This window comes from Glandiceps talaboti, chromosome 12 (assembly GCF_964340395.1).
Source record: "Glandiceps talaboti chromosome 12, keGlaTala1.1, whole genome shotgun sequence".
NCBI classification, from domain to species: domain Eukaryota; kingdom Metazoa; phylum Hemichordata; class Enteropneusta; family Spengelidae; genus Glandiceps; species Glandiceps talaboti.
Genome location: NC_135560.1, coordinates 16,646,574 through 16,672,740, shown reverse-complemented (window position 1 = coordinate 16,672,740; position 26,167 = coordinate 16,646,574). Strand labels below are relative to the sequence as shown.

Here is a 26,167-nt window from a genome sequence, read left to right as displayed (position 1 = left end):
CACAATCACTAAAGAGAGAAAACTAGCCACAGAAAACAAAAAAGTTTTATATCACCACAGTCAATATCACACAAAAAGTAAGTTTTGTTTCACCACAAAAATTAATCCATGAATCAACAAGTCTTTGAGAATGACATACTCCCCGCTATGATTGGGTTTTAAGGAATTATCACTACTCTGATCAAGCAACAACACTTGTGAACATAAATCAAACAGACTTAGATATGTTGTGTCTGCTTGTTGGACATGGAACATGCCTACAACAATAAAGGATTGGTCGGGTATGGGGGATCATATCACGATGAAAATGGATATGCACATGTATAAATCACAAACAAAATGGCTGCCAGGCAGCCATATTGGATCGTATCACAATGGAAATGGATATGCACATGTATGCCATAGAACACTGTCCTAATACCAACTTTGAATGAGATCTGTTCAAGCATGTCTGAGTTATGGCTTTAGACAGGGAAAATTTGCAAACAAAATGGCTGCTAGGCGGCCATATTGGATTGTATCATGAAACAAATTCACGTGCATATGTATGCCATTGTATGTTGCCCCTGTACCAAGTTTGAAAAAAATTGGTCCAGGCATCTCCAAGAAACGGCTGCGGATGGACGGACGGACGGACACACGGACAGACGGAACCCAATCCATAAGTCCCCGTCCCGGACTTCATCCGGCGGGGACTAATTACATGCTCACTGTCACCTGTGACCTGATTCCAACAACCCAGACACCTAGTCTGATCACAGGGGACAGCAAGCATGTCATCAGTGCGGTGCAAATACCAGTATGTGCACACACCAATGCAAGTAATCTCTGGTACATATGTAATCATGTGGTACTATGATCACACTGAATAACAGTACATCAACACTGTCAATGTTGTGTATACAACAGAAACAGTTCAAAACTACGGACCGTTCCATAGAACCATGATGAACACAAAATAGTTACAACTCTACAAGACTCACTGATTACGAAAATGACTTTATTTTTCTGCACAAGCATTGAATTTTACAAAAAAAGATCATTTGTTGAAAACATTATTTCAAGTGAAATAAAACATAACTATTGGTAGAACAGGTATGTAACATCACAAACCATGAGTCAAGAGTCCAGCCCTCAAAACTTCACATTTGTAAAAATGAAAAAAAAAAAAGTCTTTCTAGAAGACATTGCCCACCTACTGGTTTGAATTGTGAATGGGTGATAACATTGGCAGTTATAAAAGCAAGGCACAAATAATATATATCTTGTCTGAACCAGCTGTATTAAAAGTAAACAGAGAATTTCATGGTCATTTTAGTTTTGTTTATAAACTTCAAATTGCTGAATCTTTCTTACTAATTACATCAGTTTTGATATGTGCTATTTAGATATTAGAAGTATCCAAATCATCAGCATCTGAAATTAACACAATTTAACTTCAGGAAAGCCCAAGTACCTGTAAGGGCAATCTGATTAAAATCCGATGTAGATGTCGGCTAATCGTGCATTGCTATCTTACCATCGTTATTTAGCTTGAATTGACCTTCGTAGTACATGTTTACATTTTTTAGCCTGATCGTAGAGGAGGCGATCAGGCTAAAAAATGTAAACATGTACTATGTTTCCCTTTTTAAATTCAAATTGGGGATAATTATGCTGTAGGCTAAAATATTTTAACATAAGGGTAGACAGTAACACTATGATATGGTTTGTGTTTGCATTGTCACAGCACTTCAAACCTAACTCCAAACTATTACTTTTTATAGAAACAGGTAAAATCTAACCTCCTAAACATTACATTCCTCTAATCTTGAAACCCCAAGCAATAGGGAACATGCAAATCCGCCATCTTGAATGATGTGTTATGGGAAATGTGATGGTGCATCTGAATAAATAATAATCTTCTCAGACTCTTTGTACAGTATAACTACATATAATCTAGACTTGGTTACTCCATAGACCCTACATGGTCTATGGTTACTCCCATCCTTGCAGGAAGGGTATTTTATCATTGTTCCAGACTAGGGGTTGTGATAACAAATAATCCCATGATCCTTACCATCTGAGCATGCTCACTTTGGATTGCAAGTTCCATATTCCCACACAACTGTTACATCAGAATTTCTCAGGAAATGATTTATCATACTTTATCACTCGACTGTATGTTTGAATAACCCTGTTCAAAGTCAACACTTTCTCACTGTTATTATTCAGTTAACAATGTTTGTGTACATGTTCATTTTGTTCTATGATCCAAACTATGTCTCTTATTTTCAATACTTTGTTCTGAATTCCTAATTCAGCTTCACCTTGGACAAAATTACCTTGACTTGTTATAAAATTCATTAAACTGACACACAGCCATACTATTTTACTACCAGTGAATTGTAAAATTTGGTGTTTAAATCTGGTACAAGACATGCGGTTTATTAATACTATGGTACCTATTTTCAATATTCATGTTGGAAAATGTCCAGCTCTTCTGAGAAATTCTGATGTTTGATCAATGACTTCTACATGCACAACATTTTTTCTGGGTTTTAAGACATCCTCAATATATGTATGACTGTAGCCTTGATCTTTCGGCTTTATGCTAGCAATTTTGATGAATATCCCCTCTACAGACAATTACTACGGCTAACTCTTGTATTCAAACTTACCGTACGATTTCATACAGCGACGGTTCAACTTATCTTACTAGATATGTCAAATCCATCATAAAAACTATCCTTCTGTGATTGGCTGACCCTGCCCTGTCTACTTATACAGATTCATTAATATCCAGATCATGTGATCACAGTAGATTTAAAACCAAGTTAGAAGTTGCAAATGTTTTCTGGCTGATGCTAATATTGAAAGCATAAGCACAAGTGTCTGTTGAAGGGATGTTAGTCGAAATCTAGGCTAATATGACTGTGTAATGTACACTTTCATTCCCCTTTAATATTGTTAAAAAGTGAAAGATAAAATGGCTGTTAATGGCCGCAATTTGGTTAATACATTATTACGAAATCTGTCCCGATTCCTTGGGGGCGCTCTTACACTACATTTCCATCTATCAAACTATCTATCTATCAGTATTTTTACAATAAGTATCATTAAACAGTACTTACAATCCAAACACTTTTTCAACATAGCAAATATTTACAAAAATAACAAACCTTCTGCTTAAGATAAAATGAATTTTCCTTCAATTTCAACTACTGTTCTGAACAGTTTGGAAATAAAACTACAGCAGCAAACACATAATGAAATATGCTGCTGTTGAAAATGTTAATAGAACTTACCAATACCTGTAATTGCATTACCCATAATCTATACTACAAATAACACCAAAAATGTATTTAGAAAAATAATAAAATAAATAACAATCCCACAGTTACAATGCAATAATTTGTTAGTAAAAGATAAGCTGATATACTAGTTGGCATGAATAGCATAGTCAACAAGCTATCTGTTGGTTTTAGAATCTGAAGATTCCTTCCCATGTATACTGAAATGGGCATAATCAGAGCAAGATTCCATTTTTTACAGCAGTATTTAAATACTACTGGAATATGTTTGGAGTAAACATTGTTTGCATGACATAGAACATTTTTTCTCAAACACAGTCATACTTATCAAATATTAATGAGCAACAAGTAACCAATCACAGCTGCCTGTCAGTGTGTGATAGATTACTACTGACATGTACTGTTCACATTTTCCCAGTAGAAGATTTAGCCAGATTTTAAGCTGATGATGTTCATTTGACTAGATGTGGTAAGGGATATTCAGATTAAAAATCCATTGGATAGCTTCTACACTATGAATAGTACAGTGTTGACAAGAAAAGTGTGGCATTTTGTGTCTAAGTTGATAAATGTTAGGTCCACATGAACCAAGAAACCACACTTGCCCAAGTGATTATTGCTAATTATAGAAAACATGCAACCCATTATGTCTCTGGTGTTAACCCTAGAGCATTAAATCAGAAATAAAATTTGACATTAAATTTGTCTAAATCTACAGAGGAAATGCCACACTATCCTGGCCAACCCTGTAGGGATTAAATTCTGGCGAGACTACCAAAACTTGGATTTCACTTTCACAGCTTATAGTTATACCAAAATATGAAATTAATGTCCTCAAGTAAATATAGAACAACGTAGTATTTGAAACAAAATATGAACAAAATGTTAGTCTTGTTAAAATATCATCTGTCATCAGCGCATCCTCTCCAGATGAAATCAATAAAGTAGCCTTTATAAACCGTTCAATATATAGTGTGTGGTGCATGTACTCAGATCCAAATATTGGACATTTTAGGAAATTATCGATAACAAAGAATATTATAACATGGTTAAGTGAACTACATAGAAAATAGAGAAAGATTTCATTGGCAAAACTATCAAAACACCACTGAGAAAAATACCCACTGCTCTTGAATATACACCAAATCTCTTTAAAATTAAAATTAAAATTGAGGCACTCCTGGGTTTTCAAAAGTTAGATGTCAACACTGACAAACAAAAATGTCAAAAATAATTTATGGAATAAACTATTACTAGTTTGTATGGTCACACTATGATTGGAAACTTGCTACTCTGAGTGAATATTTTCTGCAATCTCTGGTTCTATGTGTCGTATCCCTACCACTTTCCTGCCAAAATGTGCTCTGTAACTTTTTTTAGCACATCTCACTATTATTCTAGACTAGGATTATAAAACTAACTGTGGTACGAAAAAGTTTACATATAAAAGGACATTACTTTTTTAAAAAAAGTTTATATTAAAAAGAAATCCCTACATATCCTTGTATTCTGTTGACATGGTAACGATAGGTAGGAGGGTCATATAAGTACAAAACTTACTTGTGTCAAAAAATGTGCATAGTTAAAATATTAGTATCTGTTTATTTTACTCTATCCCTGTATTGAAAACATGGCAAGATTGAGTACCATTTGATTGAAATACAAAAATGATTAGATTAGATTTGATCTGATTTGATTTGATCCAATCTTTCAATTCAATGCAATATTTTTGGGCATGAGTTAAACTTCTTGCATACCAAACTACTACACTGAATAATATCATTATCCCTGTCTCTTTCCCATGCAACATGTTATGTAAGTACAGTGATTAAAATCTGATGTGGTGAAAGTGGCTAGGTGTCTTTATTTACCTCTACTTCCATTGTTTTGTGACATTTGTTTTGTTCTGGGTGATCGCTGCCTTCCCTATCTGACCCTGTGTAATAGAAAATCTTGTTTGAATCTCAAGGATCTTGAAAGATTTCTTTAACCAATCACCACACTTCTTTCAAAATCATTTGGAGAGACGGCACTGCCACTGATGGGTCATATTGTCAACACAATCCTCCATGTGTAGTTTTTTTGTGTTTTTTTTTCAATTTCTCCAGTGTGCGCAGCTGCCAATGAAACACTCATCCTAATTGGCTACTCAAAAGCGCGAGATTCAAATGAGATTTTCTATTACACAGGGTCAGATGTAGGAAGAAGGCAATCAGCCAAAACAAACAAATGAGACATAACGATGGAAACAGAGGTAAATAAAGACATCTAGCTGCTTTCACCACATCAGATTTTAATCAGATTGAGTAAAAATGTGCAATTTATGGTGGATATTTGCCATAATATTTTCCCTGCACTATAGATTTTGAAATATATCCCTATGTGGTATTACCAATTGTATTCTATTCACAGTATTTTATATTTGATTATTAGTATTATAAAAAGAGCTATTTCAGTGTTTGCAATACACATGGTGTCCTTCATTGCTTTCAAAACATGAAGGGGGATATCCACTGCTCTTTTTAAAAAATCATGAGAATTCACTGTTTGGCATGGCGTTATGGATAGTACCTTATATTCACATTCAGCACTAAGTAGTTCTGAAATCTCATAAATGACAAAAAAACTAGGCTTCCTATTTCCAAATTTGGCATATTGTGTATACATGATGAAATTTCACTAAATGCTACTAAGCAATAATCCTTATTATCGAGTCTAGCAAACCTGAAAGAACCAGTGAGCAGAAATATTTATATTTCCTGAGTATTGACCAGCAAATAACATCCCATTAATGCAGTCCCTTGAATTTTGATACATAATCTTCAGCAAGATATCTCAAACTAATATTTACAGCCATACTGCTAAAAATAATACAGACCTAGTGTACTGTACACCAAAGGCAATTATAAGAAATCAGCAAGAGGGCAGATATGAGCGGTCACAGCTATGTCATAATCTCTGGTATTTGCAGCTTTTTAATCCTAACCATAGGGGTTTTCTTCTTTGCAATGCACTTGTCACAAACCCACTCAGCTGACTGTTCAGCTGTCAGTAACGTATATGCGGCTTCTGTCATTCCTGTACAGATTCTGTGGAACCAAAAATTACAACTGCTTTCACACAATATGGCATCGTCATTGTCATGAACTTCCCTATGGCATATCCCACAGGGATAAATTGCTGGTGCTGATGGATCATTGGGATTAAGAATGACAGGTTGCAATGGCATGTTACCATGGTAACCTGAATGATTGACCATTGTCATTGGAGGCTGTGTTTGTTGCTGGTTGTAGGAGTTCAGGTTTCCGTAGTTATTGGGTGGGTAGTTGTTGACTGTAGTGGTTGGATTCATCATGATGGTGGCGTTCAAGGCAGTGTTGGAATCCGCTGGATTCTCACGCAAAACTTTCTTCTTGGTTATTTGTTTCTCAGACTTGACTGAAGAAGATCGGATGCGTTCTGGTGCAGCGTTTGCTCCGTGAACCTATTACAAAAATGACATCGATAGGATGTGAAGCTATAAGTAAAAGCATAATTATAGAAATAACCACTTGTATTTGGTACACACTGTCTTATTTATCTTTTTGAAATGTCTATGAGAATGACCCAGAGTTTTCCATTGATTTCATATCAATGTGACTAAACATTAGGTTTACAAGCTGCACTGGCTGCAACTGGAATATTTTCAGAAACCATTTTCTCAGATATAATGATATAATACTGTACACCCTAAACAATATTGTATCAAAGGTGGGTAAATGTATTTGTGCAGCTGTACACATACATGTAGTATGATATCTAATAAAATTGATTTTTGGGTATACACCGTAGTGCCCCCAATGCGACGATGATTTCATCACCTCATACCATAATAGTATACTTATGGATACAATTGACAAATTAGCATGTACAATGTCTAATTATTGGTATTGTAACAATTTTCAGTGAATTAATTGTTGGTTGTCTGATCGAAAGGATAACACTTCAGTTACAACTAGTGCAGCTTTAACATTTCATTTATTAAATCATAACCACAGACATGGTCTATGCTGCTCCTCATTGTATTTTTTTCAAGTTCATTAAATACCAAACAATCCAAAATACCCATTCCTGATTCATATTACCACTGTACGGTAGAGTACACCTCAGAGACAAATTTCACTCATTCATATTACCACTGTACGGTAGAGTACACCTCGGAGACAAATTTCACCGATTCATATTACCACTGTACGGTAGAGTACACCTCGGAGACAAATTTCACTGATGATCAAAGTTCTAATAATCTTTCTAAACTTTGCCATATGGGATTGCTTCTGGTCCTTTTGAAACAATAAAAGAAATGTTGGTACACCATCTTGTTTTCAAGGAAATAAACAATCTTTTAGTTTCCCATAGAGTTAAGACAGTACATGTATTTGGTGGCCATATTGGATTTTGCTTTCCCATAGAGTTAACACAGTATTTGGTGACCATATGGGATTCTAAAATGGTTTCATTTTGATAACAGTTTGGCCTCTATTTAAAAAATTTGTTCGGTGACTCCTGTTTTTTTTTCTAGATTGTAAGTGAAAATGAGTTGGAGTTTTCTGGAACTAAGTAACAATAACAATTTAGAGAGTAATATTCAAGGTGTATTTCACATTAACAAAATATGTTCTAACATGACATGTTTACCTTTATCTGTTTTGTGTGCCCTTTCTTCTTCTTCTTTGATGGACTTGATGGTTGGTTGCCAGAAGTGTTTTTCTTCTCTACACTACTGCTACCTTCTTGATCACTATCATCTGATGCTGTGGAGATAATTAGCATATTATGACTCATCAGGATGATTCATGAATACTTTATCAATGGACTAATTTCAGTGCATCAGCACAACCTATCCCTATCTAGGTGGTGGTCTTTTATGTTTCTCCTTATAACACCAAAGTAAGTGTACATCTTAAATGCTTTACAAGACACTTTAACAGGGTTCTGCTAACAATTTAGTCATGGTATAATGTTTTATATCTACATGTATGCCACTTTTAACTGATTTTCTCCTTTCTGTTACTAGAGTTAAGTGATGTTACAACTTTACAAGTAATGAAATCATCATTTGAACTCATTATTATTCTTCTGAAATATTCTTTTCGAGATAATTTTGAAAAACTTTGATCATGATGTTATATGATGAGAAGTGATGAGATGAGAGGTGATGTGATGTGGTGTGATGAGAGGTGATGGGATAAGAAGTGGTGAGAGGTGATGAGAGGTGATGTGATTTGATGAGATGACATGTGATGTGATGTGATGTGATGTGATGTGATGTGATGTGAAGTGATGTGATGTGATGTGATGTGATGTGATGAGAAGTGATGTGATGTGATGCAATGTGATGAGAAGTGATGTGATGTGTTGTGTTGAAATGTGATGTGATGAGAAGTGATGAGAAGTGATGAGACATTGAGGTGATGAGAAGTAATGTGATGTTATGAGAAGTGATGTGATGAGATGTGATGTGATATGAGAGGTGATGTGATGTGCTGTGATGTGATGTGATGTGATGTGATGAGATGTGATGTGATGTGATGAGAAGTGATGAGACATTGAGAGGTGATGAGAAGTAATGTGATGTTATGAGAAGTGATGTGATGCGATGTGATATGATGAGAGGTGATGTGATGAGATGTGATGTGATATGAGAGGTGATGTGATATGATGTGATGTGATATGATGAGAGGTGATATGATGAGAGATGATGTGAGGTGATGAGAGGTGCCGAGAAGTGATGTAATGTGTTGAGAGGTGATGTGATGGGGTGTGGGATGATGTGATTTGGTGCAATGTACATGTAATGTGATGTGTCACTGATGTGATGTGAACTGTTAGCATTGTAATGCGATGTGTCACTGATGTGATGTGAACTGATAGTAATGTAATGTGATGTGATGTGTCACTGACGTGATGTGAATTGATAGGTGATGTGATGAATTCTACTTGCTATGGGGATATGCACAATTACATGTTACATGCAAAATAATGCTACAACATATTGTGTTTTATAGATGAGAATTTTGAAACGACATTTTAATGACAAAGATCAAAACAGTCACATTAGCAGTACTACTTTTTGCTAACATCTTTCACAATTTAATTACGAAACGTTAAATTGGAGCGTTTGGTTTTGTAGTTGGAAAATAATACCAATTTGTTTTGAGTTTGTAAGTACTATTAACAAAATGTTCCTCATTCCTCGTCCACTCGAGTTCCACACTCTTAGCATGTGGGTGAATTACAGATGTAAGGGCAATACCTGTATTTCACCGAGTTTGTCTGAGGGCGACAAAAATAAAAAGAACATGCTCATCTTTGTTGCTGTCATGTCTGTATCTTGTCCTCAGATATCACTGTCAACTAAACTTTAATATGAAGAATGGGGTCACAGAAGAAGTTCTTTCCTCACAAAAATAACCTGACTTACATCTAAATCTCTTGGGGAGACGCCTCTCTCTTGGCATCAAGTATAATCAAGCACGTCAGACCGGGAAAACAAACAGTGTGCCTAGCTTGCCGCTATCGGTCTTCGGTTGTAGTAAGATGTCTTGTTCCGTTTACACTTTTTCGTGGTTTCAACATGGCTACTTTAGAAGGGGTGATTCTAAAATAGGGGTGATGGACTGTGTCCATAAAGAGAAAATTATACAGGTGCTCCATAAAAATATCGTGAATTATACCTTTTGTAAAGATTACATTTCATTTATCTAATCTGATATTTTAAAAAAGGAAATAGATTGTGATGCAATTTATCGTGTAAGTTATTTGTGCTCTATCCCTTTTCACAATGGTCGAACCATCGGGCAAGCGATTGATCACATGACTTGTAACCTTTGGCCTTTGCTCCCGGAGAGAGACATCTAGAAGGTGACAAACACAAAGCCTCTGAGCTGCCAACCCAAAGGACATATTTGCATGGTCTTTGCTCAAAATGTGACATATTGGAATATAACGGAGGGCTGGTAACTCAATTAAGTAGTAAGTAATACTGGTATAGTTGTGGTGATTGCGTTCCGTTATTAACAGAAAACCTGTATGCTGTCGCCACTCTCTGACAGTTGCAAATGCAATGTTGACAAAATCTCAACAATTACTTTTAAAGTTTTATTGTGTTTGTTGTTACACTGTGTTAGCACCGTTAGTCGCCATCAAAGATTCAATTGAACGTTTATCGTATTATATTATGCGTATCTTGTTGGCTGACAGTGTTAAGGGGGAGGGGGAGGGGGTTACTGTTACAACATGATGTGACATAAGATTACAGATAGACCAAATATACATGTATACAAACTATAAAATATCACAGAAATATTTTTCTGTACATTAATTAACATGAATCCAAACAGTGATGTGCATAGAGTTTGCATTAGATTGTCAACTAAATTATGATATAAGAGACTGATCACCCTACCTCACATATTAATGATATTCCCTTTACTGATTAAAACGACTACAATATATTGCTGATTAAAGATTCATGCGTTCAATATGTTTCACTGATTATCAAATCAGTTAATTTCAAACCAACTGAATTTGCAGAACATATAATCCTTGATGTGTCAAACGTCCATACAATTCATACTACACATAACACACAGCCAAGCTGTACACATGCCAGTATTAATATCATTTAACAGGATTTACCAGTATTATCAGATCATTCTGGACTGTAAATATTTATTGAGTTATATATGTTTTCCATTTTAGTCTGCAAGTTGTGTCTTGGTTTTTTATCACTGTTATTGTGTGTTTGTTTACAGCAGACATTATAATTACCCTTTTAGGGATTTAATAAATTATTGTCTTATCTTCTACATCGTGATAGCTTTCATCTTTGTCATTGGTTTTGTGGTGTATGAATTATGTCAAAACTTTCACAGTCACCAGTAATTCCCCAATTTTTTTCTTTATGCTTATTCTGGTTAAATTGTGTACTGTTTTTCTCCAATATATTTCTTCATTCCGCTGGTAAATACATGTGACCTAGGAGTTTTGTCACAACAAATCATATTGACGAATCACTTGTATTCTTATCTAAATATGTTTGTATCCCAGGTCTTCACATTAGACTTTAGTGTTGTCAATAAGAATTACATAAGATCATTTTTTATTTGTTCTGGCCCATCTTTTTCAGTAGTTTTGTCAAACAACAGGTTTTCACACCGAGATTGTAATCTAAGCTGAAGTAGGCCTTTAAAATAGGGTGTAGGACTTTCAGAGGAAGAAGCTACAATTTGATCAAGGAAAAAAATTTGTATGTCCATTGCACTTGTTGTTTGTGTTCACCTTTGTTTATAAATCAGGTGACTGCCTTCTCTCAAGAAGACAGAAGAGAGAAAGCAAAGGATATTAAACATAGTAGACAAAAGATGTGAGATAAAGCTTTCTTTTGACCAAACTTTCAATGTAGCTGTAATCAGTGAAGTCAAAACCTGGTGAACATAAATCAGAAACAGTTAAAACAGAACATTTTGAACACGGTTGATGTTGTACAGCATTCAGTGCCTTTCAGGTCAACGACTTTTAACCTTTTGAATTTGTTACAGAAAGAAGGGGAAGGAATAAACCAAACAGATAAATAAAAAAGTGAAAGTACGTGAATATTGGTCACTTTCAATTTATCACATCAGCTCCAAAATGTTGCGAACTCTGAGGAAAAAAAAGACCCAAGAAAGAGAAAACCAAAAGTCAGATTCTCGTTCCAGTCAAAATCAAGGTCAACCACTTGAAATTCATGGCAGTGCAGCTGGAAGCAAAGAAGGGAAATCTATATCAAAAACAAGCCACGATGCTGCACCCAGCAAACAGGAAAGACCTGCATCTGCACAGAGGAAAACCAGATGTCAAGAAATTACAGAGAAGATGACCGTCCTCGTTGCTATGGATATTAGTACTGATAGTGTTGATGGTGGCAAAGAAACAGCTTCAAAGGAGGTGAGTATGCAAAACTGCATTGAAGGAGATCTTCAATGATAAACATGTCTCAAGTGGTTGTATATGTCAATCTTGAAGAGGCTGTACACATTGTATATATAAACTTGTCAGCTTTGTCAATTCAAGATTCTTTTGTGTAGCTGCCTTTCTGACAACCATTGTTTGTACTTTTATGCACTGCATATTTGTGTATCTATTGAATACTTGGTATATATTAAGTTATGAGTCAGATAAGATAACAGACAGTTTATTAGTATACATGCCATTGTGTGTGTATGTATGTATGTATGTATGTATGTATGTATGTATGTATGTATGTATGTATGTATGTATGTATGTATGTATGTATGTATACAGGTATGCTTTCAATGAAGTGTATATTATCAGTAGCAGTTACTTTAAACCTGACCAAAAAACATTAATTAAGAGTTGACCAATGCAGATCATTACAAGCTAAGAAAAAGAATACTATAGAAGATTTAACATTACATCACTCTAAGTCACAAAATTGTTCAGTTTTCTTGTGAAGTTTGCTTCGCATAGTTGCATATAAAGAATATTAGACATTTTAAATTTGACATATAAAACAGTTTATATAATTACAAGATATTGAATAAGGCAGCCTTGTTTTTGTCGGATGTAATAATTGATGGGATGAGAGGTCAGTAAGATTAACATTGATTGGTTGATTGATTTGAGGTCATGTATGTTGTCATATTATCCATCCTAATAAAACTAATGTTGATATTAATTTCATGCAAACGATATGATTGAATATATGTGGCGGCAAAAGCTACGGCCTCTTGGCATTATGCCAGAATTCATGCTTTCAGCATTGTCCACTTAATGGTAACTAACAATGAAATAAAGACGAAACATACACAGACAGAGTGTGGTAGTAGTACACAACTTTGGAATCCTTGCTTTGTTATCCTAGTGAGTAATTCAAACAATGCCAAGGAAAGGGCATGAGTTCATCAGGTTTTCAATTATTTGACGCAATTTGACAAATCAGTGCAGCCTAGATAGGACTGTCACAATAAGTTTGAGAGGGTTACGTTTTGTTTTTTAAAAAATCAAGTAAACAAAAACAGTTCATCACAAAAATCTTCAAAAGTTGGCTTAGAAGAATACACAGATTGAAAAAATTTATTTTTTATGGTATTTTTATTTTAATAATCCAAGGCTTGTGAGCTTTATGGTCCGTCAGTCTTTCTTTCTTACTTTCTTTTTAAAAAAAAAAAAAAATTCATGTCGCAAAAAGATAGACAGAAATTTGTTTATTGATATGAAATAAGAAATAGTCTACATAAAAAATGATGCCATCAAAATTGTGTTGATTTCTGCCGTCCGTTTCATGTTTGTGTTCACTGGCTATGTTTGATTCAACCACACCACAGAAACCAATAAGAAACCACACATTCTACACTCTTAAGTTTTAGATAGCAAGATCACAATTTCCAGTTTCTTTCTACATTTTGTGTAAATGAAATAAACCATTTATAAATGTACCACAACTAGACCAGACATGCAGGAGCCAATGTTTTGATGTCTCTATATTTGTATCTACATGGTGACAGTTCACTTCATTTAGGCAAATTATCTGAAGAAACTTTGTTCATTCAATCTTGCTATCTTACAGGGTAGCAAGTGCAGTTTCTTATTGGTGTCTGCATGGTTGTATCAAACAGAGCCCATGAACACTAACATGAAATGCACTGTAACAGAGCCTGTGAACACTAACATGAAATGCGCTGTAATTATTGTGACCATGGTAATCATCCTTGACCTTTATCTATATTGTTTACTTCAAAGTACTTGGTTGTTTGCAGGTTGCTATGGGCAACATCACAGCTGATAAGAAATATTTGCTGTCTTTCACAAAGAATCCATAATGACTGACAACAGTAGATACTTTAATTCTAATCGGAATTGATTTTGTAGAAGTATGGTATGTGTGCTGTAAAAAGCCACAGTGTAATCAGGATACCAATCAGTGTTATGATGGGGGGGGGGGGGGGGGGGGGCTTTGCTCATGTATACTGTTATTCTTGAGTCAAGTTGATAAACGATAAACTATCAGTGTGGAACTTTACTAAACAACATTGACATGAATTTTATTTGTTTGTGTAGAATAAAAAGACAAAGAATGGTCCACAAAAATACAAGGCTGAAAATTGTTTTATTGCCCAACATAAAAGTTGACCACATTGATGGGATCTAGGTACATAGAGCATATCAACGGAAATATGTAACTGTTGATATTAATATATGGCACTGTTAAAGTAGTCTAGAGGCTATGAGCTGTTGATCTCTTTACCCCTTACATCTAGCTCAATTCAAATCATGAACCCAAAGTTGTGTATGCATATGAGTAAATCTCCAACTGTTAGTATGACATAAACAGTGTATAAGACAAAGTAGTGTCTTGATATGACAAATATACCATATTTAGACATTATGTAACTGCCCCCCAATAAGCACTAACTTTCGTTCAGCTTCTCATTAAGCAAGACGTGGGGTGAAGAGATCTTCAGATTCAAACCCAACAGATAGCCTCAAGACTACTGTAACAAAGTGACAAAGTCTATATATGTATCTAAGACCCTGAAAATCAGTTTACAATATGCAAAATCACAGATGATGTTTTGAAATCGGAATGATTAAATACTTGAGTTTTCACACACAATTTTTTGTGACAAAAGTGTACAATAGTTGAATGTTTTTGTTTAGAGAAGAATTAATATGTAAATTAAATTAGTACCTTATTTTAATAGTGAATTTCTTATTTTTTTCCGTAAATCAGGAACTACCAGATGTAGTTTCAGAAGTATTTAAAATGTCCAAAGTGGAGAAGAATCACAAAGTTATGAAGTCAGAGACCACAATTAGTGTACTTCAACAAATTCCTGATGTAACAGATGATGAAGTGACCAAAACCAAGGCAGTCATGGCACTTAGTTACTTAGTCACTGATAGTGATGATGTGAAGGATATCAGCCAAGCAGCTGACAAATCAAAAGCAATTCCACAAATTTTGAATCAGCTTTTAGGATTAATTCCTCCTAGCCGTCACACCAAGGGAGAACTGACAGAAAATGACTTACTGCAGAGTTTGATCAACTACGCTGTGGCAGACGACAACAAGAAAGTGATCTGCGAGGAAGGTGGAAAAGATATCATACCAGCATTCCTGAAGTCAGAACAAACAGAAGTGCAGGTCCTAGCTACGGAATTGATATGGAACTTAGCATTTGTTCAAAGTAACAGAGCATTACTACTACAGGCAAAAGTTGATGAAGGGGATATCATCAACTCACTGTATACGCTCATGCAATCACCAGATGAGAGGATTAGGAAGAACGCTGAGGGGGCACTGTTTGTTTTACAAAGTGATCAGAAAAAAGAGAGTAAACAGACAGATATTGCTACTGATGAATTTGAGATCACAAAGAGTAATGGTTTAGCACATGATGTAGATGAAGACGATAGTGATGATGAAGCTGTTATTATCAGACCAAGTTCAGCAAAGGGGCCAGGCATTGACACTACAGATCAAGATACAAGAAAGCTTCTCTCACACGGAGGCCATCCCCCTCCCCCACCACCATCAAGTGTCAGCCAAGCAGCTCCCCCACCACCACCACCACAACCTTCTGTACCAGGAGGGGAAGCACCACCTCCCCCTCCCCCACCATTGTTGACCCAGCAGGACGGACAACCTACAGTAACAAAAAGCATGTCAGCAACACCCAATTCATTGCCTGGGATCAGGAAAGGTCATATTATGTTGAGTTACAACTGGAAATATCAAAAGTAAGACAATTAGCTTGTTATAGTTTATAGGTAACACTCAGATGTACATCTAGATGTTCAATGCAATTTCATGGTCCTTCAGGCACAAAGTGAACTCCGTATTGCCTTGCTAAATCATTGTAGGAGTGGTGACTTTCATATGTGGTGCTTTCATGTGTGTGTGCTTGGATCTATCCATGTGACTGCAAACAAGGCTTAACACAGTCATGTCTGAACCATGCATACATTTAGTATATTCAACCCTTGCACAAAGGTGAGATAAACATGCCCCACCTAAAATGGCAAGTACAAGATCTTCTATTTCTGAATTTAACAGAAATCTTTTTATGAACTTTTGTACAATAATTTGCTACCTATAAAATCTGCAGCTTCTGACATAAGAACACAAATTAAATTGTAATTTCTCCCTATACAGACTTGTGTTGAAAATTAATCAGCGACTGAGAGCAAAGGGCTATGTTACATGGATTGATGTTGAGAATATGTCTGGTTCAATACTGGATGCCATGGCAGATGCTGTACAGGAATCCTACTTGGTACTGGTGTGTTACTGCAAGGCTTATCAAAAGAGTCCAAACTGCAGAACTGGTAAATTCTGATTAACTTCTTAATCTTATCATTTCAGTTAAAATCTGAACACGGAGAAGGCTTGAATTGTTCTGTTTAAGGGGAACACCACTTCAGGAAATAAAGGCATTTTCGTAAACTTTGGGTTCTGAAAAGTCATTTCATGATTTCACATCAAATAAATTGTGTGCATGCGATATGCAAAGAAACGCAAAATTAAACTCAGGTTTCACAGTCATTGACATAGCACTGATCCAGTGTTGCATCATGGATGGAAGTCAGCAGACATGTATATGTATTAGATGAGCAATACATATTCATTCCTCCTAAGTGCATATTACCTTCAGATAAATAGCCATGAAAAGTTATTGCTCATGCTAATTCTTATGAGCTAGGAAACACTGGACCATTGCCAGGACATTCACATGTAGGCGTTCCCCTTTAACTAAATTTCACATTACCTGTGTTTGACATTCACATTCTCCTTTGCACATGATATATAAGGTACCAGCACCTTTTGCCTCCTTCTCCAAGGACAAGTGGCCATTGCATGGTACAAAGTCATACAACTTTCACAAGTGGCTGTTATGTTATTAGACACTAATATTACCTCTATTTGTAGTAACTTGAAACATTGCTAAGTTTACTACTTTTTAGTGACTGTTTTATCTACATGTATATCTTTTGTATTCCCCACCAAGGAGAAGTGAATACCCTTTCATTCCTCCTGTTATAAATTCTACAGTATAGAACAGGATCTCTCACATTTGTGCCATTTCAACACCATGACATTTTGTCTTCCAACTCATGTCCCTGTACAGAAACAGAACTGAGAGTAATACAAAGAAACAAAGAGAGGATATCAGATAATAACTGCATAAAATACATTGTGTTTTTATTAATTTTCCTTTTTCAATTTTGTACCATTTACAGAAGGAGAATACGTCTTTTCGCTCAAGAAGGATTTTATTCCTTTGAAGATGGAAGAGTTTAGACCTGGCAACTGGTTGGGAGCATTCCTGGGAAACCAGTTGTATGTTGATTTCTCAGAAGGAGATGAAATTTTTGAGGAGAAGATGGAATTATTGCTTCAGCAGATTGAGATGAGGAATAACAAAGAAAAGGTTTGTTTTAAACCTTCATTAGCTGAAACAGAGACGTTAAATTTTATTCATCAAATAAATAAAGATGTATTCACTAAAAATTGGTCAATAACTTATAAAAATATGGTGTATCTGATAATTTGTGGGCAATATTATCTGTACGTTTAAATCTTGAACAAAAGTTAGGTTTTGAACCCTTAGGTAATGAGTATTTTTCAGCTGAATGAAGACAAATATTGGAGAATAATATAATTATACCCCTGCCAGTAATATCAAAGAAAAATCGGGGAAAGCAATGGCAATTTTGAACATTTTGACTCATATTTCGAACACAGCAGAACCAGGGAATGTAGACACGAGTTGTCATGACGTAGAATGACCATGGTATAAATTCCATGATATTATTTTGTTCAACTTGTCCTGTGCATGGTAAAATAATGTATACCAAGGGAAGACAGCAATATATAGATCATTCTTAACTTTATATTTTATTTATTTGTAGACGTCATTGACAGAAAGAGACTCCAAAGACATTGTAGTTGATACAGGGGTAAGTTTATTTTAGAGTTTGATTACTGTCTGCTATCAGCATTAATGGTTGCTAACATTTGATTGACAGTTCTAATGTTCTAATACTCCAATGTCAGCCGGCTCAAAACACAAGTTGTCAATGGCAAATTTTACACATTGATTAAGATTTTTTCTGTAGTTTGAACCTTTTTGTTGCCAATATTTTCTTTAGACTGTTGTTATTGGTTTTTGCTCCTTATGATTAGTCTTTTAGACAGTTTATAGTTATTGTACATCCAAGATGCTGTTCTCTACATACAGAGTAACTTATTTTCAAAATGATCGCCTTGATTCAGAATTAAGTAGTGACACTTTAGCCGAGTTCTTTAACAACACATAGGACAAAATGTCAAACAATACACCAATGGTGACTTGACACAAACATATCAACAGAAAATTTACTAGAATATTCATTTCTACCAAACAATCGAAGTCATTATACTATCACTCTAAGTAATGTAAATATATGATTTTGCAAAAACAAAATCACCATAAACCTCAGTGAGATTAAAGTCATTACAGAATATATAAAAATCTTAAAATCTATAATTAAATCCAAAAGTTCTAAATTTTATTTCCACAGAAGAAACATAGCTTAACAACAGGTAGTGACGCTGTCAATACTACTACTATGGTATGGTACAAATATCCTACACTAAATGTGGTGTGGTTGTTCTTCATAGTAAATGTGACCTTTGAACTTTTGGTATACCCTTGTATCATGACCTTTCTATGTGAACTTTGAACTTTGTTTAGTTTAGTAGTATTGTTATCTTTACATACATTTCCAGTTTTGTGTGATTTTACAAGGAATGAAATCTTAGTAACCTTCCTGAGATTGTGGTTTTGTGACCTAGCTGTGAACTTTGAACTTTCTTTGTTAAAATATTCGTACCTTTGACCTTACCATGAACTTTCATCAATGTATGACCTGTCTTCTTCTTTCCTGTTCGAAAATGTTCCGTTGAAAATGTCATAATGTATAAGAATTGCTACAAAAAGTCTACAAAAAGTAATGTTTTGTGTTTGTGTGACTCAAGAAATTATTTATTTTCAGCAGACAACATTCATTCATTGGCACTTGATTTGAACATGCACTGTATTCTCCCCACTATAGAGAAAGCATGGCACTAACACTCTCCTTACCACCCAGGCTGTCATGCTTGACAGGTTTCTACCATGCATCAAAAGTGTTCTACCATCCTTGTAATCTTTGAATGGCAAAATCATGATAATACAATGCATTCACATGAAGATAAATATCTGATCTCAATAGCCATGTGTTTATATATTAAATACAAACATGTCAGAGTATCTTTCAATGTTAAAGACATGCTTATTATATGCTGATCACTATGTAAACAAATATGCAAATTAACATGTTATATATGTAAAGTAATATGCAAATTAGTCACCATCTTTGCAATCTCTCCTAGGGAGAACGGTGGCATTCATTTTGTTATTCCTGTCTACACTTTTTTAATTATAATTCAGATAGCTTGTGTTAATAACTTGTTAGATCTACTTACAAATGTTATAGTCCTTGTTTTTCTCATGTGACATGTCTATGTCTATGTACATGTCTTGCCAAAATGGCAGCAGACATGCTTTATTGGAATATGGCTTCATTTGCTCTAAGAAGAGAGTCATTAATTCTAAATAAGATCTTTTCATGAAATTGATTTTTGACATTTGTTGGGGTTTTTTTCACAGAGCAGAGCAGTGACTCCAGAGAGAGAATTTCCCACTGGTTCTTCTCCCCTACCCCCAATATCAGCAACTAGTTCTAAGGTGAAGAAATGGACTGTTGAGGATGTCAAGAATTGGTTTAAGAATAGTCAGATTAATCGGTAAGGTTACCAAATATAAAGGAGGAATATATTTACTTTCAATCATGAATTTATACGCATCAATATATAGATGGATGAATGGCAGGTAGGGTGTGTGGATGGTTGGATGGATGGATGGATGGTAGGGTGTGTGCATGGAAGGATGGATGGATTGATGGATGGCTGGTAGGGTGTGTTTGTGGATGGATGAATGGCTGGTAGGGCGTGTGCATGGATGGATGGATGGATGGATGGATGGATGGATGGATGAACTGATGGTTGGAACAATGGTTGGTTGGGTGGGACAATGATTGGCTGGTTGGTTGGGTGAAATGGCTGGTAGGTGAGTGGGGAGATGGAGATATGGGTTGGTTCAACTTGGTTGATGGATGGATAGACAGACAGACAAAAATAGACTGTGAGGTACGCCATGATAGGGCGCCCTCAAACATCAGTCAACCCTTTCATGGATAGAGCAGACCAGTGAGGGCAGAGTAACATGACACTAAAACAGAGAACTGAGAAATAAAATGAGAAATGGTGAAGTAAATCATAATGAGGTGAATTCAAACTGATTAGAGTCATCAATGTGTTATTTTTCAGATATAACGAAGACATGTTGAACCAGCTTTCAGGTCAAACGTTGGTTCAACTTCATAATTTGAGGAAAGAGGTAAGGAACAACAATTGCACTGTGTTTGTGAAAATACTCTTATACTATAAATATGACATTTTGTGTTTCAGTGCTATTGTGGATTGTTGAACTGCCAGTGACTTTAGTATTTATACTGAAGCAGGGAAAATAAAATGCTGAAGTGCATAGAATTTTTAATTCAGTGATGAAAAAGTGGCCAATGTATATGTACATGTATTTACAATCTTTGTTAACAACTTTGCAGGCCCCAGAGTTCTTCTACAAAAGTTTGCAGACAGATTTTGGAATGAACTTGCTGGATATCCTCAAGTTTGCCCAAGAACTGGAGAAGTTACAGCTGTAGTAATAATCTGTCTGTTGATATTCTTCAACATGGATCTTTCTATACCTTCAGGTAGTTTGTTGGAAAATAGGTCAATGTTGTGGTTCTTCAAAACTAGACATTTGGCTGTATTTGATACTCAAAGAGAGTAATAGTAGTGAGTAATTCTCAGCACCTGCAATGACATTTTATCTATGCTAGGGGGTCAAATAGAACAAGAAGGTCGACTTATTCGGATGTGTGCCTATAGTAATTCATGTGTAACATATGGAGCGGAAGTCATAGTATCAACCAAGAAATTGAATAATTGTACTTTTTATGACACACCTAGGTGGTAAATTGCAGGTACCGAGAATTTGTATACTGTTTTAAATATTTGTGCTATTAGCTATACATGTACAATTAAATGTTCAGTTTCTCATATTGTAGTATGTAAATGTTTACAAATAGTAATAGTATATAATAATCTGTTTTCAATATAGTGTTCTTATGCCATTCTCCCCAAAATCTAGATGTTCAGAACATTAACAAAATGTAAGAGAAATCAAATTTTCTACAAATGTGTACAACTAAAATAAAATCACCCTTCTGATTATTCTTAGCCCAACCTGTATATTATTAGCACATTAGGATCAAAATAGGAACATAACCTTCAATTTAGTTGTCATTCTTACATTAATCCCATCGTAACATAATTTCATAGGAATATCACCTGTACATATACTGTACATACATAGGTGTGTATATTACATAGACAATGCATTTAAATTATTAGTGTGACATGTTTATTAAGCTAATGTGTTGAAGGCATTATTGGTAACATACTTACTAAAATAACAAAACAAGTATTTATGATAGTAATAATTTTAGAAAGATAATAACTTAATATTAGTCATGATGTTAAAGCTGTACTAGCTGTCACTGGCATATTAATTTTTAAATGAGACAACCAACAATAAATTTACTTAATTAAAATTGTTGAAATGCCAATAATTAGACATTATACATGTCAATTAGAGGTCTATTTTACCTATAAGTAGTAACAGTAACAAGTTCAAATCATGATTCGTTGAGGGCGCTGTTTTTTGGGTATGGACCCAAAATAATAATTTGATAGGCTACATTGCAACATACTATGTGTACTGCTACGTATATGTGTTTACCTACAGGTGATTTAGTACTCTGCAGTATGTAGGACATTATGATTAAGTCATTATATTTAACAAAATAGTCGCATAAAAACCACATTTCTGTTTCAGCTAGTGTAGGTTTACAAGAGTTATAATATGTAACAAATGTGCCCACATTGCCCCAGTTACAGATACAGTATCTAACCAGCTATTCCGTTATCTATCACTACAGTAATATACAAAGTTTTTTAATTAGAAAAAATGTAAATAATGCTTTTGATGCCCAAATTTCTAAAATAGATTTTAATTGCTACATGATTGTAGAAATAATGTACATTATTTGATTTGATTTTCAAATATTTTTGTAATATTATTCAACTTTTGTAATTTATTTTTTGCAAAGTGATCTCACAGAAAATTACATTTACTTTTATAAAATAATTATTTTTGTTACAAGATTTCAAGTTTCAAGTATTTTGTAAATTTAATTTGTTTTAATTCATGTATATATATTACGAAAATGTAAATCAGTTGTAAATTAATGAATTACGAGTGAACGTTTTTTAATCTTTAATCTCAAATGTATAATTTGTTAAACGGAACTTACAGTATTTCTTTATGTGATTTGCCGTGAAGTGTGTAGTTATTTTGTATGAAACTTTGATAATTACTGATCGTAAATTTATTTAGGTTTGATGTTATTATTCATATATTCATAAACATATACTAGTTGCAGTATAAATATTATTATAGAGGCTGTGTTCAAATATATATATATTTTTTTTAAATCATTACTTATTTTATTTCTATAGCTTAATTGCTAATATGTTGGCTTTAAACGTTTCACAATTTTTACAACACTGTACCAAAGACTATGATGATAATAGGAGTATTCTGACTAACATTTCATTTGGTTTTGAGTCAAAGGAACATTTTTCAAAAATAAAAACAAATAAAAATGATAAAATAAAATCCTGACCTACCTAATCTCTGAGGTCATGTTATTGGAAATGACTTCCCAGAACCCCAATTTTTCAAAAATACCTATACTTCCTGTCTTGTTGATCCCTTCAAAGTTATGTACACCCACAATGCATTGTTGAATCTTGTCTTGTAAATTACAGCTGTTGTCACATGACCATTACAATTCAATGAATATGGTGCAACCGAAGAAATCATAAATTTACATCAAAACTTTCTCCATCACATAATTTTGCCAATTTTCCAAACCGTTAAAATGTGGAGATAATCATTCAAAACTGTGACTTGTTGACTAAACATTGTAACATACCATGAAATTTTAGCAGACATACAATTTTTTACATTTTCTCTGAACTTTATTTTGAGAGATAAACATCACTTTTGTAAGTAAATGTATTGCGTCATACTGAGTGACCTGCCTCTATTATAATTCCGTGTGTAGTTACAAAGAATTTACAAGTGAAATTGATTCCAAAAATTACAAATATAACCCAGAAAACATACCAACCCAGCTTATGTCCCAGCGCACTAGACCACTAGAATTTTGTGGTTTAAACTGTCCAACAAATTGTAACACTCATGTGAGTTCAGTTGTAACCATGCCTTAGATAATAATCTTAAATATTTTATCATTTTTGACAATCCGTGAGGGTGAGCTAGTGGTATTGTTTGCAACTCATAATCATGTTTTTATTAATATTAGTTTCCGTAATCTTTAAAAAAAACTTCAAAATATTAATTGTACCACCATACTTTGACAATCCTTAGATGAGAGTGAGCAGGGAGTATTTTGGTAGCTCACAATTGCCTTCTTTCCTATTTCATAGCCAGTAAAACTTCAAAATACAGGTTATAAAACTGTCATTTTTTTGTTCGATGTACTTTTCAATCATACATGATCCTCTGAGAGATACACTGTTCTACACAGACAACACATTCAAAAATGTCATTGTACGACACATAACCAACAATTATTTAAAAAGATGTAGCTCTTTTTTTCTGTAATTCATACATTAGAATTTTTGTAATTGTAACTGTACACAAGTTATATTATATGTTTTCTAAGTTACATTTATTTTCTTTGTAAACTTTACTGGTTTGTAACACACTTTTTGTAAACATTACAGCATTAACTCCTTAGCCATCCTGTAGATACTGTCAATGTTGCGTGTATGCTCTACTTACATACATTTTCTTTCTCACCCTCAGTTCTATTTCTTGCCTGTTTTAAATCATATTTATTCATATTTTCAGATATTCATTTTTTTGGATATTATATTTTCATACAATTAGTAACCTGGGAAAGTTATTTTGCCTTGTTCTTTTCTTTATTTTGTAAGCAATATCTATTATGAGTTGCAATGGTTATATATCACACTAGACACTCTCACAGCCTCGAGAGCATCGCTAGCAGAAGTGGCTGTTTTGTATATACTGATGTCTATGGCATACTTGTACTCTACCAAATATTTCATATTAATTACATTTATCCATAACCAACTTCTTTTCAAGAATCATTTATTTCAAAAACAACTCTTTGAATAAATCATGAATCATACATATTTTCGTTGTGAAGTCATTCTTTGTGTGGTTATCATGGGAGTGACAGAATTCTAGTCATCACTCAGTAACTTTAGTATGTACGACGTATCACACAATTTCACAATATCGCTGTGATACCACAGTAAGCAGTAAATGACAAACTTGTGTGATTCATTGTTCCCATACCCAAGTTAAACACAAATGTAATATTATCTGACGGTGTTTCCCTGTTTTAGTCAGTACGTTATCGATCTGTCACAGTTTCAACTTTTTTACCATCGTCATCACAATATGACTCACTCTCTCCACCAAAGTCCATTTCATTATCTAAAAGCTGTATATGATGATGGCCGTACTTTCTCAATAAGGGTCTGTAAGTCACAAAAAAAAGAAAACTGAAAGTGACTAAAAAACATAAGAAATAAACATATGATTAAGGTAAATAAGGTGAGAATAGATGCCACTTGCAGGCTGATACTTCATTACGACTTTCTTAACAGGCAAGACTAGGTTTGGGCAGTTTCGAATCTATGTTTATTTCTTGCACCCCCCCGGAAGGTAAATAAGGTGAGAATAGATGCCACTTGCAGGCTGATACTTCATTACGACTTTCTTAACAGGCAAGACTAGGTTTGGGCAGTTTCGAATCTATGTTTATTTCTTGCACCCCCCGGCACCGCTGGTATAATGTAGATTGCTGGTTTATCATTTTGCAATTGCTCAAAGAATTGGGACGTATTTTTATAATTGGCAAAGGATATACATAATCAACTTTATCGATCCAATGGGTTAGGAATATGTGGAGAGGAACACAACCACCCCCTCATATTTAGATAATTTAGTGACTTTTAATATTCAAAAGTAGACAATTTGTGGAATTCCTATATAAATTTCAAAAGTCGACTGTGCAACGAAAGAACAAAATGGGCGTATAATTTTGTTCAATATGAAAAATAAATTCTCATGGTCTTTCTGAATAAAACTTGATAGCGGGTCAAAAAACTCTTTGTGATCATCGTTTCAGTTGAGGTATAAACAGGGTATATATGGTACTGGGATACTTACATTGTTGAATCTCCATCTTCTCCTGATTCAGACAAGTCATGCGTCATCGAGTTACTGTCATCTTCATCACTATCTCCTCCGCCGCTTTCTGGCCGCTCCTTCGGTGAGTGGTTCTGCATTTCAGACGCTGTAGTTTTATCTACTTTTAATAGCGTCAACAAGTTTCTTTTCCAAAGCTTCGATACCGAAATATTAGCGACTACCAACTGTGATAAACTACATTTTAGGCATTATATATACAAAATCCAACAAACGAACACCCTCATGTGACAGTGACGTTGTCGTGGCGTCGAACGTGACGTCAGGCGTAAAGCAGGTTTCGAA

General features: G+C 34.6%; 2 protein-coding genes across 4 annotated transcripts; one reads left to right on the top strand and one right to left on the bottom strand.

Moving 5' to 3' along the window:
- Window positions 1-991: 991 nt before the first annotated feature.
- On the bottom strand, window positions 992-9,910 carry LOC144443273 (uncharacterized). Its single transcript, XM_078132712.1, has 3 exons — window positions 9,757-9,910; window positions 7,971-8,086; window positions 992-6,777 (listed from the first exon to the last, which is right to left on the bottom strand). The coding sequence occupies exons 1-3, from the start codon at window positions 9,791-9,793 to the stop codon at window positions 6,238-6,240; spliced, it is 693 nt and encodes a 230-aa protein (XP_077988838.1). The 5' UTR covers window positions 9,794-9,910; the 3' UTR covers window positions 992-6,237.
- Window positions 9,911-10,176: 266 nt separating this feature from the next.
- Window positions 10,177-24,790, top strand: LOC144443204 (uncharacterized). Of its 3 annotated transcripts, none has more exons than XM_078132597.1 (10): window positions 10,177-10,307; window positions 11,876-12,263; window positions 15,070-16,079; window positions 16,495-16,667; window positions 17,580-17,770; window positions 18,252-18,299; window positions 18,903-18,953; window positions 20,033-20,169; window positions 20,752-20,821; window positions 21,048-24,790. In XM_078132597.1, the coding sequence occupies exons 2-10, from the start codon at window positions 11,967-11,969 to the stop codon at window positions 21,144-21,146; spliced, it is 2,076 nt and encodes a 691-aa protein (XP_077988723.1). In that variant the 5' UTR covers window positions 10,177-10,307; window positions 11,876-11,966; the 3' UTR covers window positions 21,147-24,790. The 3 variants fall into 3 exon arrangements, with proteins under 3 accessions (XP_077988723.1, XP_077988725.1, XP_077988724.1); XM_078132598.1 differs by having other exon boundaries at window positions 10,183-10,307; window positions 11,880-12,263; XM_078132599.1 differs by lacking the exon at window positions 18,903-18,953.
- The last annotated feature ends 1,377 nt before the right edge of the window (window positions 24,791-26,167 follow it).

Coding starts and splice junctions, on each gene's coding strand:
- LOC144443273 (XM_078132712.1), bottom strand. CDS start 9,793: ATGCCAAGAGAGAGGCGTCTCCCCAAGAGATTTAGAT. Junction 8,087..9,756: donor TCTCCCCAAGAGATTTAGAT/GTAAGTCAGGTT, acceptor TTATCTCCACAG/CATCAGATGATAGTGATCAA. Junction 6,778..7,970: donor GGCACACAAAACAGATAAAG/GTAAACATGTCA, acceptor TTTTTGTAATAG/GTTCACGGAGCAAACGCTGC.
- LOC144443204 (XM_078132597.1), top strand. CDS start 11,967: ATGTTGCGAACTCTGAGGAAAAAAAAGACCCAAGAAAGAGAAAACCAA. Junction 16,668..17,579: donor GAGTCCAAACTGCAGAACTG/GTAAATTCTGAT, acceptor TACCATTTACAG/AAGGAGAATACGTCTTTTCG. Junction 20,822..21,047: donor TTCATAATTTGAGGAAAGAG/GTAAGGAACAAC, acceptor ACAACTTTGCAG/GCCCCAGAGTTCTTCTACAA.